Genomic DNA, 14812 nt, shown 5'->3' on the forward strand with positions numbered 1-14812 from the left:
CCTTGGTCTAATCCTAATCCTAACTGATTTTTCCTATATTTGAAATCATTGATTAATACTAATAAATGTTTTTTTTATAAAAACTAAATAAATATATAAATGAGAAATTTTGAGTAAAATTTTTTTTTATGTATTTCACTATTTATTTTGTTTGATCTCCTTTTTTTTTCCATTGTTTGGTGGATTTTTTAAATTCTATAAAATAAATTTAAGATTTAAGATAATTAATTCCATGAAAATTACTAATACTAATATTAAACTTCAATTCTATTTGTTCTACTTTCTCATCAAGAATGTTTAGCTTCATAATAACAAAAATTTGATGATAACAAAAATGTCGATCAAAATTCAATCTTTGTAGAGAATATTTTGAAAGTAAAACCCTTGATGCATTAAATCGATGTTAGAAAATGCGCTCTTAAAATCACATGAAAAAAAATTAAGCTCAAATAAAACTTGACAATGGCTAACAATGTTATAATAAAATATATAAAAATTTGTGTAAAGTCGCAGGGTCTGAAGCTGGCAGATACAGGGAAGACACAGATCATTAGCAATCTAAATTTTTGAATTAAGATTATAGTTTGCTAGGCAGGAAATTTCGTTAATTCTTTTATAAGCTATAAAAGCATGAAATCTATTCAAAACAATTCTCCTACTGCCCCATCCTCGTAGTCTTAAATCAACATACAACCACAACCACTATTCACAGCTTGGCACATAAATACCTAGTGAGATTTGGATTCCTAGCATATAAGGTGTAAGAAAATCCATCCTGTCCTACTTACAAAACAAATGGCCCCTTTGGCAGGCTTCCAATGAGTTCACTTTCTACTCAAGGGAAGGCGTAAGCCGTATCCTTTTTGAAGCTGGTTGTCCAGCTAATTCGGACGTTTGGTCGTCACTGGTTAGTTGCACATCATCACCAATGGTCTCCTTGTTTTGAACAACTTCAGAATCCTGATCCAATTGGTTCACAGCCATACCTGGATTTTGATGCGACTGTACAGTTGAATTATCTTCAGAGGGAAGGTCATCACCAATCATTTTCACATCTTCGCCTATGGAATCACCTCTAGCCTCCTTGTTTTCAACCAATTCAAAATCCTGATCCAAATGGTTCAACACCATACTGGGATTTTGACGTGACGATACAGTTGAATTATCTTCAGATGGAAGGTCATCACCGATCATTTGCACATCATCACCTCTAGCCTCCTTTTCAACCAGTTCAGAATCCAGATCCAACTGGTTCGACACCATAATGGGATTTTGATGCAATGATGCAACTGAATTATCTTGGGATGGAAGGTCACCAATCATTTGCACATCATCAACTCCAGCCTCCTTGTTCTCAACCATTTCAACATTCGTTTCAACAAGTTCAGGATCCTGATCCAATTGGTTCACTGCTCCACCAGGATTTTTATGGAACAATATGGGCAAATTATCTTCGGAAGGAAGGTCTGCATCCTTAGTGCTATTGTGAATCTTGTTAGTGTCCTCAGAAGCTCCAGAAACTTCAGCAATAGAAGTCTCCAGCACCCCAATGGAGGCAGGTGTGAAACCTTTCTTCAGACGCTCAACATTTTCCACCAACTGAGATCGTTCCTGATCTGTATCCAGTTCTCCAATTGGATCTACATTATCCTCAATGGAGTTATTTTCAATGATCCCAACATCATCGTCATCATCACCGTCATCATTATCATCAGAGGCACAAGATGTTTCAAGTGATCCGTCAACTTCATGCTCCCCTTGCATGGAAATTCCAGGATTCCATGAACTGCCCATGACAAAACCTCTCGATGAATATGGAACTTCACAGGCTTCAGGTGTGATTCCAGCAAATTGCGGAAAACCAGTTTCTCCAGAAGCTAAATAAAGAAACTGTTGACCGGTTTGCACATCTTCTTGCTGTAAATAAAACAGTTTTCTCGGTTGAATTTGGAAATAAAAAATTTACTGACATAATAATAAATTCCCAAGAAAACTTAGAACAATGAATATGATATGGCAGGAGAAGTCCCTATATTCCCCATTTCTCAGGTTTGTATGCATGTCTAATACGTGGAAAGAAGGTAGGAAGGAAGTAATTAGCTAGCAATGCACCAAATGCATTTTATGACATAACTGGGCAGACCAAATGATTATCACAAGAATAATGAAATTCAATACCTCTCTTGGTGATATAGCCCCATTCAGATTGTAATATGATGGCTGCTGGCCAAAAGACTGAAATTGTCCAAGCAAAGATCCTGTTGTAACTCCTGGCTCAAAGAACTCCCTAAGAACCAAGCCGGAATCATTAACACTCTCCATATTTCTCATAGAAGATGATGCTAACAAAGTCATTTCAATCCCTCGGCACGCTTGGGAATCTAAATTCCCATGACAAGCTACTTGTGGGCTGAAACTCTCTGAAATAAACTCCACACCATTTTCATTTTCAATCTTTTCAGGAGATTTAGTCGATTGATGTTCATCACTGCAATCAGATGAACTGATTTCCCGAGACCGAATCTCTAGGAGTTCAAAAATTAACTTCTGGATAAGAGTGCGCTTTAGAGATGCCTCAGCAGGTGGAAACCAACCCAAAGTAAGCTGGGAAAGAAAACAAAGGAAAAATAAAATTATAAAACTATGGCTGATTACTTAGAACATACAACAAATAAAAGATTGATCACAAATAGTCATCAGGTTATTCTTAGCTTATCTTAAAGAAACTTTTAACTAGGTGCCTGGTCCTAAGAACAAAGTCCAGAACATTTCCATATTAAAGCATTTACCCTTCAATTCAAAACCTTAGATCACTTCAATTGCGAACAGGATGAATAAGGAATAGAAAATAAAAAATGTACAAATTTATTAAAATTATACAATAAATATATATTAAAGAAAAAAAAGATGGTGCTTGGATGAGCCCTTCATATTAGACAATTACAAACTTAAGCATCAATTTCACTATGAACCAAAATAACAGTGCAGGCCACTTACAAAGTTAGAGAACTTGGTTATTTTGAATGGATTGAAGTTAGGAGGGGCTTCAGCTAAAAAGAGCTCCAGATAGTGGAGTAAGAACAGACCGCAATCAAATGAATTCTCCTGCTGTGGCAGCTGATAATAAATAAACAAAATGAAAGAAAAATGGATTACATACATATGCCATGAGAGAGATGGTCACTAAGCAAATCATAAAGTGTAAACTAACAACAGAATTATGAAGCTATAATGCAGGGCAAATTTAGTTTCTTTATCTTCCTTTTCTCTTTTCAACTTTGCAATCCCCAAATGAATAAAGAATAGTCAGTTCTCTAAGTTGCATACAAGCACACATACAAAAATGTCAAAAAAAGAAAACAAAAACAAACATAATCTACATAAATGCCCAGAGAGACAACTGACAAACACAATCACACAAAAAAAAAAAGAAAGGCAAAAGATGTAAAGCATAACAAGACTGCGTCCTCGTATATAAGTACAGATATCTTTATTGCAATTTCACCACTTCCCTAGTGAAAAACAGCTTTGTTCTTTGGAAGCTGCATATTTAGAGTAAAATCATTATATTGCAAATAAATACTCTAAATTCAACATGATATTGAGAAAGTGGAGGAAGGATGGCTAAAGTACGTCTCTCTGAATGCTAGACAAACGCAGCGAAAGTAAAAGATAGTGGCAACCCCAAGAGCTCCCACAAAACATGATTATTAGATAAATTCAATGCACAGAATCAAATGGGACAAGAAACCATAATATTTAGACCAGTTCTCACTGCTCCTTACCTCCCCAGGCAGGTGCAAGAAGTTGTTAAGGAAATTCTTATTCCAAAAGTGTACCCTAAAATAGCTAAATAGTAAACTAAGATTAGCAGTACCTCGAGTGAGACAAACCGCAGATTCAAGAATTTTGAAGAAAGATCTTCAGATGTCTCCTTGTGCCTCTCTTTCCACTCTTCCCATAGGTAACTATCATTTTCAGGGACAAAAGTCATGTCAAGAACTAACAAGATCTAGCATTCAAAAAATCATACTAGCTAATTACAGAGAAAAAAAAAATTACAAAAGTGATCAAGTTTGAAATTAAAGATGTAGAAAAAAAAAATTCATCATGATAGATGGGAAGAAATTCTTCAATAAAACTGTGTATGATCAAATTGGAGAAAAGGGAAAAAATATATAGATCAATTCTTAAAAGCACCATGTGAGACCAGTAAATATGAAGAAGGTTTGGACCCCTTTCGTTCACAGGCTACCTTTTGCTGCAATTTAAAGCATGTTAGTCATTTATGAAGTCATCTCTTTTTTTTTCCTTTTTGGCTACTTTATAAAGTAAAATTTTGGATATACTGAAGCTTGATACTTTATTTAAACAATGAATAACTTAGCAATGAAGTGATTCAGGAATTCATGCAACTTCAAGAGAGGCTTTTGAAGCTATAAATGCTTGACTATCAGGAAGGGAGGAAAAGAACTCCAGCCTGCTGACCTAATGCAAATTCCACAACTCAGACCAGAAGTGATAATTATAATGGCAACAAAGTCGGTCATGAATTTGATTACAATATTGTATAAAATACTGTTTTACATTCCAAACAGACCAGGAAAAACAAAGATTCAAGCATCTAAATCTCAATATATCTAAGCACTGTTGGTTGAGGGATTTTTCTTTTTTTTTTCTTTTTCTTTTGTGGGGTGGGGGAGAGAGAGAATAAAAAAAATGATTATCTATGAATATTCTAAAACACAAGTCTGTTGTTCACACTCAAGTGTTGACTAACACCATATGCAGCACTTTGCTAGTAGGAACTTCATGTTTCATATAGATATAAGCAAAGGTATATATTCATGCATAAGTAAAAATGGGTTCAGATCTGGTTCTGTCTCAAAAGGTTATGATATCTAGAATGTTTCAACAGAAACATGCAGAAATTTTATCAAGCTCTAATTCATTTTTAACACTACAAAGGAAAGTTTAAGAATTCCACTAACAATGAATGGTTAATGGCTCATAAAGTCACATCTGGGCATATAATTTCCCTAACAGCAAACTCAAGGGAAAGAAACAAAATATCACATACATACCTAGACGTCCAAAATCTTGTACAATGTGTGAGAATGATTCAGTGAGAGTGAAAAACTAGTTACTTTCATTACTACTACTACATATATGATTAAAGGCACCCTAATCCTTTTCATTCACAATCCCAACTTTAAAAATTGTATGTTCTGTGGCAAACTCCCAAGGACCGTAGTGCATAATACTGAAGTTTCAACATAATCCTAGAGAAACTTATGAAATTCAGTTTGCCTAAATTCTGATTAACTAATAGCAAATGTTGTTCAAAATAAACATCTTAGCCATAGCAAAGACATGATATGACTGTTTAATAGATGAAAAGCAAAAGTTCTTATATGTAATCCAGAAAAAATTTTCAGTACTTGCCACTTAGAAGCCCAACCATGCATCACTAAAACCATCAAAAACTAACAAGGGAAACTTGCATGTCTGCATATCTATGAAGTCAAATATATGAACCGTAAAAGCTTTAGGATACCTTTGGACAAGATTTTTGAGACCTGCATGATTTCCTCTGATAGAATCCATATGCAGTATGCATGGTACTTTGGATGACTGGTCCAACTCTTCATCTGAAAAATGATAAATATGCATGAATGAAGGGTAGATTTCCCAAAAGACATTGTACTGTCAAACAATAATATACCTTTAAAACCAGCCACTTCACCAGGATGACATATGACTATCAAACTCCAATGAAGGCTGTTAGTAATATGCATATACATTTTATATTAGCTCATAATTTTTTAAACGTAATCTCTTAAAAGAAATTAATAATTCTGTTGGACAAATTTCGTACTTGAAATTTACAGGAATAAAGATGTAATCTTTTCCAAACATATCGAATTTCTTTGTCCATTTATGAACACGGAGGAAAGCTGCCTTGCCATCTGAAATACTGGATGGATCTTTGTCAAGATCAGCAAGTTTCCGAAAGAAAAAACTGTTAAAAAAATGCAATCTCTGACTTTCCTCTGGTTGAATCTGATTCTTCAGATACCTATTAAAAAATTTTGGTGTAAAGGTCCTCCAGTAGCACTAGATAGGTATGCTGAACTCTTGATTTATGTTCCAAACTAGAATCTGCAGTTAAAAAATAAAGACATATGTAATGATAAAAGAATTACATAGATCTTACTTGATGTAGAAGTCAATGATCGTATCATTGATGAATGTCTCTGGTTGTAAAAGATCAACATCTCTCTTGCTAATGGAAACTGCATCAAAATCGCCTTTTGGATATATAACCTCCTTAAAAGGCTCATCAAAACTGCAAAACCCGGTTTTGTAAGTATAAATTAAACAGAACTTGATAACATAAGCAGGAGTAGATGATACCTAACAGGAACAAGAAATAAGGGAATACACGGGAAACATTAAAGAAAACCAGAGTTTTAAGCTTTTTTTTTTTTGGGGGGGGGGGGGGGGGGGTGGGGAATGCAGTTACTTACTTGGGAAAATAAGACTTTTGTACAAGTGAATCATCTCCATCTATTCCTGTAAGTGGACTGCAAGCATATGCAGCATTAAAAGAAAAAGGAATATCTTAGCCTTGCTCTAGATTTAACAAAATAATATCATGACAGGCATGCAAATGCCTTTTAAAGGCAACATAAAATTCCACAAGTAAATCAACATAGCTGGACAATTACTGTTGAATGATGATTTTGAAAAGAAACATTTATTTAGAAGCTTACTCAAGCACAATATTCCATATGGCCAGGTATTTAGAATTTAATGAAGTGATTGCTTCCTGTTTCTCAGACCATCTGGGGTCAACAACCGCAAACTTTAACTCCTCAACGACTGGAAGAAATATACATGAGCAAATAAAGTCAGATAAAATGAAGAAAAAATAAAGCATAGGCCTGAACTTTAAACAAGGAAAAACAATTGAACTAGGTTCCAATCAAATTCTCAAAATTTTCTTCATCTCATATAGACAAAAAAATTGACCTAAGAAGGTAAGAAACAAACCATACAAGCATGATAAGTGTCTTCATTATGTTTAATAAGCAATGATTAGTTATGTTCATGTTTTCTAGGCAAAATAACAAATTTATTAACAACATTTTTTCCAGTACAGGACATCATGGACATACAGATTATGAGAAATTAGTTCTAGCAGTGTTATGTTCATATCACACTTTATGGAGATTCTCCAAGTTCTTCCATTCCTAACTTCTGATGAAAATAAAAGATATAGATCCTTAGCTCACACAGGCACAGGCAATACAGTTGTTTAAGGCCACTGACCTGCAGGACCACATGCATTCTCAGCCTCTACTGCAACCTTTGTTAGTACTTTCAGATTGACTGTCACATATCCAACCTAAGATGCAGTTCAAACAAAAAACTGTATAGTGTTAAAACCAAGAAAATGCTGCCAGTAACTCCAAATATTGCCATTAAGGACTCACCCTTTCAAACCCCTGACTATCAATATTAATAATATCATCAATTCCCCTTTCGAAACTAAAGGCCCCTCGGTGTTCACTCACAATTGACCCCTCAATTTTGATGCCACTAGGAGAGAAAATGACTGACGCCCCTGTGTAATAATTATCTTGATATAGAACATAATCAGAACATATAATAATTGTCCTGTCTATGTTATCCTGCAAATTTCACAAAAAAGATAGTCAAAACAAATCTAAAAAGCTATCAGAAGATACACAGCAGGCACTAATTAGTATAGATCTTATTGGCAAATAATTTTCCCTAAAACTGTTTTTAAGTTTAATTGACAAAAATTCCCAAGACATCTAGCTAAAGACCAGTATCTTCTTCTTCTTTTTCAAGTACACATGGATGTTAAAGTTAATTGGACTTTTGGGTTACACAAAGAAAGTATTTCTCTCCTATTTCATAAACTTCACCCTCCCCAAGATTTGAAACCAAAGCCTCAATTGAATATCCCTAATTCTAACCTTTAGAAGCCTTTAGCTCATTGGATGCATGGTAAATATTCCAACTAAGGTAAAGGTAAAACATCCTTTCATTAAGCAACGTAAGCAACAGCAAATTAGACTCAGGGCCAATAACAATTGGAGTTTCGATGCTAAACAAGCAACATTGTTTCATGGAATGCAAATAGCATTGCTTTATAAGTAAATAGAGAATGAAATATGGATCAACCAAAGAGAACTTCAAAATTACATGTGGAGTGGGCATATATCAAAGAGTTAATATCAGGCAATTGATGAATGAATACTTGGTACATGAATGAACCCCTTGAAGATGGGAAACACACTACAGTATTTCCGAGCTCATTATAATTAACTAATATATTTAAAAGAAAAGGAAATTACCACAGGCGTATTGCCAAAGAAATGATCGGTCCCGTTGCCATTCAAAGAAACTGAAATTATGCAGATAACTATATTTAGAACATAAAAACCCACTACAACCTATAGGGTAAAATGAATATAAAATTTCAAATCTGAAAGAATACCATCATCCTCTACTACATCTGAAGCAAGACTTGATGGGGATATTTGACTCATGCTTTCATTAGAATTTGAAGCAAGATCAACTGGTTCATTCTGCAAATATTAAAACAATCTAAGCGCAAGCCAGAATATAAATATCTGAATTCAAAATGTAGTTTAGGAAAACTTGAAAAGTACAGTTAATGGAGAATTAGAAAGGGCACAGTTTAATTGTCTATTCCCAGGTGAAGGTACTTCAGCACATGAATCTCCCAAATCCAATTCAGAACAGCTACTTCTATGCTCATGGCTATCTTTTTCTAAGTCTGCCTGTTGTTCAGAACGAGTAGACTTTGAATCTGGGGAAGCATCCGGCTCAGCATTTCCTTCCTTTATGACAAATTCCTTTTCACTACCCAGTGGGACAGCTGGAGTAGCACCATCACAACTACAATTGCCATCAATTGCATCAACATCTACCCAAGGAATGTTGTCCATTTCCTTTCTCTGAATAGCAGCACCATGGGCAACTTGAAGCAAACGTAAAGAATTACTATCAGAAAAGCAGAGCAATAAATGAATATAGAGCATCCACCCATCTTATTCTACAGTTATCCTGTACTGTAATACAAATTTGGGAACGAATGTTTCATATGATATTACAAATTTAACCATCCCAAACTCAACAACCATTGCCAGACACGCAGAATACAAGTCATACTATCTAATCCCATTCCCACTTGCACAAGTACAAAGAAAGAAAGAATACCGACAACAACAACAGCAACCACAAAATCCATGCGAATTGCATGTAGCATATCAAACTACTGCAGTAAGGAAATGGTAAACCCAAACCTAAGCAATCCAAACAGGATTATATGTTTTCGTGCTAGTGAAAGACCGTTTGTTAGACACAAATAAAGCCTACCAAGCACATTTGATTAAACAATCCATAAACTTGTAATTCACCATATTTCCACAACTTGGATCACAATTACTCGATAAGAGATTACAACTAAATAATCAATCTACTAATAGCCACCAACTCATTAACATTCACTTTACTTCCTCAAATGTGAATGCATATCTCTAACATTCACTAAATTATGGAATTCCAAATCCCAAGGGTGACTGAAAAATGTTTCCTATAACCCCAATGCTTAACCACAGCAAACAACTGAGAACACAATTTTACTTGGTACATATCAAATTCATACAATTAATCACTATGATTCAATAATTCCATATTCATTATCCTAACCCTACTAAAAAGGAAAGGGTTTAGGGAGTTTAAATCAGACAGAAAATTCTATCGTTTTCTAGCGGCTTTTTTCAGTGTCTAAACAAATTTATTTTAAAAAATGAAAATAGTAGAAAATAAAAGAGGAAACACTTTTTTTTAGAAACGTACCACATTCGAGAAACTGATATTTAAGACTTGCGGAGTCATCGAAATTAGGGTTTTTCAATTTGCTCAAGTATTTATCAGCTACCAATTCCGAAATCTCGTCTTCCTCTTTGAAGTCGAACACCTCGAGACCGTTCTTCATCGGTGCGTGGGACGATTTTAGGCTGGGTTGGAGGAACCAGTTGGAAACTCAGTGAGTCAGAAATAGAAACTCAGTTAGTAAAGGTAGAGGAGAATTGCCCGCAACCTTCCGAGACGGGGAGAAAGCGCACTGCCCTAATTTCTATGAGCCAATTAGAGGGTAAGAAACCAGCTCGAGTGGGGAAAAATATTGGAAACGTGTTGGCTCGGGGATAATTACCTGACGCTCAAGTTTGGGGACTGGATAACACGAATCAATCAGGTGAGAGAAATAGTTCCTGAACGCTTTTCTTTGAGCGTAGGGTTTGGTTTACAGTAGTTTAATCAGACAAGGAAAAGGGGTTTATTGGACGTTGACCCCTTCTAATTGTGCCAATTTTCTAAATTGCCCCACAACCTTTTTCTTTAACCAGCTAATTGAAATACGGTCTAATAGCAATAAATTTGTTATTATTTTATACTCGTGATCTTAAATCATTCTTAACAGGTAGTTTTCTCTCATGATAAGTTTCATTCCATTTTTTATTTCAAAATTTAAATTCAAATTAAATTTATAATTGAAATTCTAAATTTTTAATCATTGAAATATTTCTTTAAAAATAGTAATTAATTTATAATGACTAACTTTAAAATTATGCATATGTTTTATTTCGTCAATAATTTTATTTTAAAAAATTATTAATCTCATTTTATGAAATATAAAAAATTGTGTTAATGTATGAAATACTAATCTATCTTAATCATAACTTAATTATGAGATAGTTGTCAAAGCATTTCTAATAAAATTGGTGATTTGAGGAAAAAAATAAATTATTTCTTTAAAAAAGATAGATCAAATATATAATGGTAAAAAATATTTTCTTTTGATAAAAAAATGCATAATAGCTAACATAGCAAGTCATTAAATGATAATAATATAGTAATCATTTGTAGATAATCATTTCATTAACATATAATACATTTAAATATATAGTTTAAATAAGATTTTGAAAAATACATCAATCATATACATAAATATTAGATGATTCTATTACATAATTTATACAATTTTCACATACATTTTGTGAACATAATTCCTTTTGAAATAATTTATGAAAAAGCTTTTACTGGAAAAAAAAAACTAAATATTTAAATTGATTTTGCTAGACATTTGATTTGTAATTTCAGAAATCAAAATTAAGAATCATCAAAACCAATATAAATTAATTAATCAAAGAACCAATAAAGATAAACTCTTAATTTTATTTGATCAGATTGAAAGCCTGAATCCACATATTGTAATTTATACTTTTCCACTAATATATATGGGGGAAATTACATGGATCACAATACAAAAGCTAAAAATGAAATTAAAAAAAAAAAAAAGCCAACAATTCGTAATTTTGTCAATCCATGCAAAGTACCTAGCAAATAACACAATAAAATTCCTTTTCCTTGATTGATTACCCAAAAAGAAAAGAAAATGAAAGGAAAAACAAAACAAAACAATTATAAGATTTACTTAAATCTCATTTTTTACATCAAGATTGCATAACACATGCTATCACTAACCATCAAATGATTCATCTATGAAATTTGAGCAAATTCACTTTACACCAAAACTCCATCAGCTCCATCAACATAGGATTAAGAGAAACAAGAAACTAAAGACCACAATTCCTAAATAGATTGATCAAGATTTTTAGGTAATTTCCTTTAAGTTTTTTAAGTGGGTTTTCTAAACAAAGATTGATAAATAAAAATAAGGAGAAGGCAAACATTGGCAAAAAGTAGCCACGATAGTGGAAAAGACAGTGGCAACACCGCTAATGGAGAAAGAAAGAGGATGACAGAATGGAGAAAGGCATCGTTGAAGAAAGAAGGAAAGGAAAAAAGATAAAACAGAAATTGAGTGTTTTCAAACCCTTAAAACATTTAACAATAGAAATTCATATAACCCTTCATATCATCAATAAATAAAAATACCCTTAATGTATATTTTTTAATAAGTGTCACGTAGGTATTACGGTAAATACAACAAACAACTGTAAAACAATTTTTTATGACCCAAATTTAACCTTCAATTTTTTAAAAAACTTTAAAAATGTATACAGAAAAATACAGGCAAGGTATTGCTTTTATAGTAGGTAAAGATACCAATATAAATGATAATGATAAAAAATAGTTTGGATAAAAAAAAAAAAACTAAAGTGTTGGATTATTATAAGATTTTGTTAAGGAATTTTTTTTTATATAAAAAAAAATCATAACCATAAATAAGGTTAATAATACTTTTTTGTTAACGAGTATTTTTAAACAATTTTTAAAACTAAATAAAATATTATTATAGTAATATTTTTGTATTAAATGACACAATTTTAATATGATAAATTTAATTCGTTGATAAAAAATAGGCAAGTTTCATTACTTTTTCATCAATGGATCCATTATATAGACGAGTTTCATTCATTTTTCATCTTGTCACCAACATTTAATCCTACAATATACTAGTATTTTACTACATCGATCGTGTAGTTTTGCTAATTTTATATAGCATTCTTAAGCTGTTGCATATGTTCGATATATATATATATATATATATATATATATATATAGAGAGAGAGAGAGAGAGAGAGAGATAGGAGATTTTTGTATCTTCTCTTTGAATTAGTTTATATATATATATATATATATAGAGAGAGAGAGAGAGAGAGAGAGAGAGAGAGATAGGAGATTTTTGTATCTTCTCTTTGAATTAGTTTAAATGAAATTATTTAATTGAATTTAATAAATTTATAAATAATTATTTTCTCACAATCTCTCAATAAATTCAAGTACATTTTAAAATACGTTTGACTTTTTTTTTTTTCATATATACAAGTATTTTTTTCCTATAATATAGAGATTAACTTGCCTAAAAAATTTTAAATTTTTTTAATTATTGATTTCAATAAATCTATGAGATAAAATTAATCAATTTTTTTTCTTTTTATTTGACTCTCGTTTTTTTAGATTTATTGAAATAAATAACTAAAAAAATGTGTAAAATTTTTAATTTTACACGAATGTAAGTTGATTCATTCATTATATATATTTATATAAATTTATCTTCATAAAATATATAGTTTTTTTTTTATAAAAAAAGTAATATATATATATTTATTTATCATATGATCCACCTTGTATAAGATGTCAATTAGGCATTACCTTATATTGTAAAAGTAATATGTTTTTGTTAGAATTATTTGGTGATTAAAAAGGTATAGTGATTTTTTTTTCATCTTATAAGCCTTCAGTAGATAACTAAAAGTATTTCTGTCATTTATGCCGACTTGACATGTTAGGTCAATATAACATGCTCAGTATCATATCAGCTTGACACTGTTTTTATTATCCCCTAATGATCATTTGTTACTCACCTATAAATATGAAGGTCTAGACACCATTAAAGTAAGTTGATGATAGTCCCATTTCCTCATTTCTACTTCCTTTCCAACCTCATAATGTCTTACTTGTACGTCGAAGTGCAAATGCAAGACACATACTTTGCCTTTACCTCATATCGTCATTTTCTTCTGTTTCTCTAAGAATGCCCTAAGATTGGAGCTCGGCACAAATAGTTTTATTTTTATTTTAATTAAAAACTCTAAAAAATAACATTTAAAATACCCATCATACAAAAATAGCAAGAATTTCAGAGTTTTTTCCTCAATTAAGATAGTTTAAATTCTTAATTCTCAAAAATAAGATACATTTAAACTTTATTCTTAAACAAAGATATTTTGGTTTAATTCGATTCCATGTCAACATTATACTCTATGTCAGTAAGCCAAAGTAATTTGTCATTTCTTTCCTACAACATCAACCAAGAAACAATAAAATTTGTTGCAAATCTTATTGCAGAGAAATGAACTGGTGATCTATTCACCTATTTTAGATTTGACAATTTGTGTATTTATATCATATAAAATATTAAAATTTATATATTCGTATCATATTTTATATAAAAATTATGTATCATAATTTATGTTAATATAAAATATAAAATATAATTTTTTTATTTTATTAAATACATATATAATTATTACTATAATTTTAAATTATATCATTTTTATATTTTATTTTTGAATCGTATTTATTTTGTGTTTTAAATTAGTAAAATCTGCCCTTTCTCACACAATCACGTGGGAAGAAGCTTTTAAAGTGGATATGAACATGGCGGCCACCTCTCATTGAACAAGTTGTCCTTTCCATTATCTTTAATGTCTCCAATCCATTGGCATTGGCTTATCAAATCTACTTCCCACGGATGCATAGCAAAATCACATCATCAGTTTCAAAAAATAAAAATTAAAAATTTCTTATGAAATCACAAATCTTATTTGTCATTCTCCTTTAAAAAGAAAAAAAAAAACTCTTCGATTTTTATTTTGAGATATTTTTCTCCTTATTTTTTGGGTTTTAAATTTGGATTTCTTCTTCTTTCTCTTCAATTTGAAATCGTACGATTTTTTTTTTTTATTTTGAAAATCTTAAAAGATGAAGCTAGCGAAATAAAATGTTTTGGTTGCTTTTTAGTTGAGATTGCAGGGAAGAGAAAGACTTGAAAGAAGGATATGCTTACATGGAATAAAATGCTGACATGGAACAAATAAATATTATTTTCTTTTTTAATATTAAAAAAATTATGTCCTGATCATATTATCCAGAAACGAAAGGAAGGTAGATATATAGATTACTAGTTATTATCAATTAATAAACAGAACCGTAGAAC

General features: G+C 31.6%; 1 protein-coding gene across 2 annotated transcripts; it reads right to left on the bottom strand.

Moving 5' to 3' along the window:
- Positions 1-463: 463 nt before the first annotated feature.
- LOC111315113 (putative ubiquitin-like-specific protease 2B) lies at positions 464-10221 on the bottom strand. 2 transcript variants are annotated; one of them, XM_089749286.1, is made up of 16 exons: positions 9922-10221; positions 8709-9040; positions 8534-8624; positions 8391-8440; positions 7500-7697; positions 7336-7411; positions 6777-6885; positions 6531-6587; positions 6218-6349; positions 5879-6079; positions 5726-5781; positions 5558-5651; positions 3878-3968; positions 2998-3117; positions 2179-2604; positions 464-1917 (listed from the first exon to the last, which is right to left on the bottom strand). In XM_089749286.1, the coding sequence occupies exons 1-16, from the start codon at positions 10058-10060 to the stop codon at positions 832-834; spliced, it is 3258 nt and encodes a 1085-aa protein (XP_089605412.1). In that variant the 5' UTR covers positions 10061-10221; the 3' UTR covers positions 464-831. The 2 variants fall into 2 exon arrangements, with proteins under 2 accessions (XP_089605412.1, XP_089605413.1); XM_089749287.1 differs by having other exon boundaries at positions 8709-9063.
- Positions 10222-14812: the final 4591 nt, after the last annotated feature.

This window comes from Durio zibethinus, chromosome 20 (assembly GCF_047325235.1).
Source record: "Durio zibethinus cultivar Kanyao isolate XHJ-2024 chromosome 20, ASM4732523v1, whole genome shotgun sequence".
NCBI lineage: Eukaryota > Viridiplantae > Streptophyta > Magnoliopsida > Malvales > Malvaceae > Durio > Durio zibethinus.

Coding starts and splice junctions, on each gene's coding strand:
- LOC111315113 (XM_089749286.1), bottom strand. CDS start 10,060: ATGAAGAACGGTCTCGAGGTGTTCGACTTCAAAGAGGAAGACGAGATT. Junction 8,625..8,708: donor TTTCTAATTCTCCATTAACT/GTACTTTTCAAG, acceptor TAATATTTGCAG/AATGAACCAGTTGATCTTGC. Junction 3,969..5,557: donor CTCAAAAATCTTGTCCAAAG/GTATCCTAAAGC, acceptor TGAAAATGATAG/TTACCTATGGGAAGAGTGGA.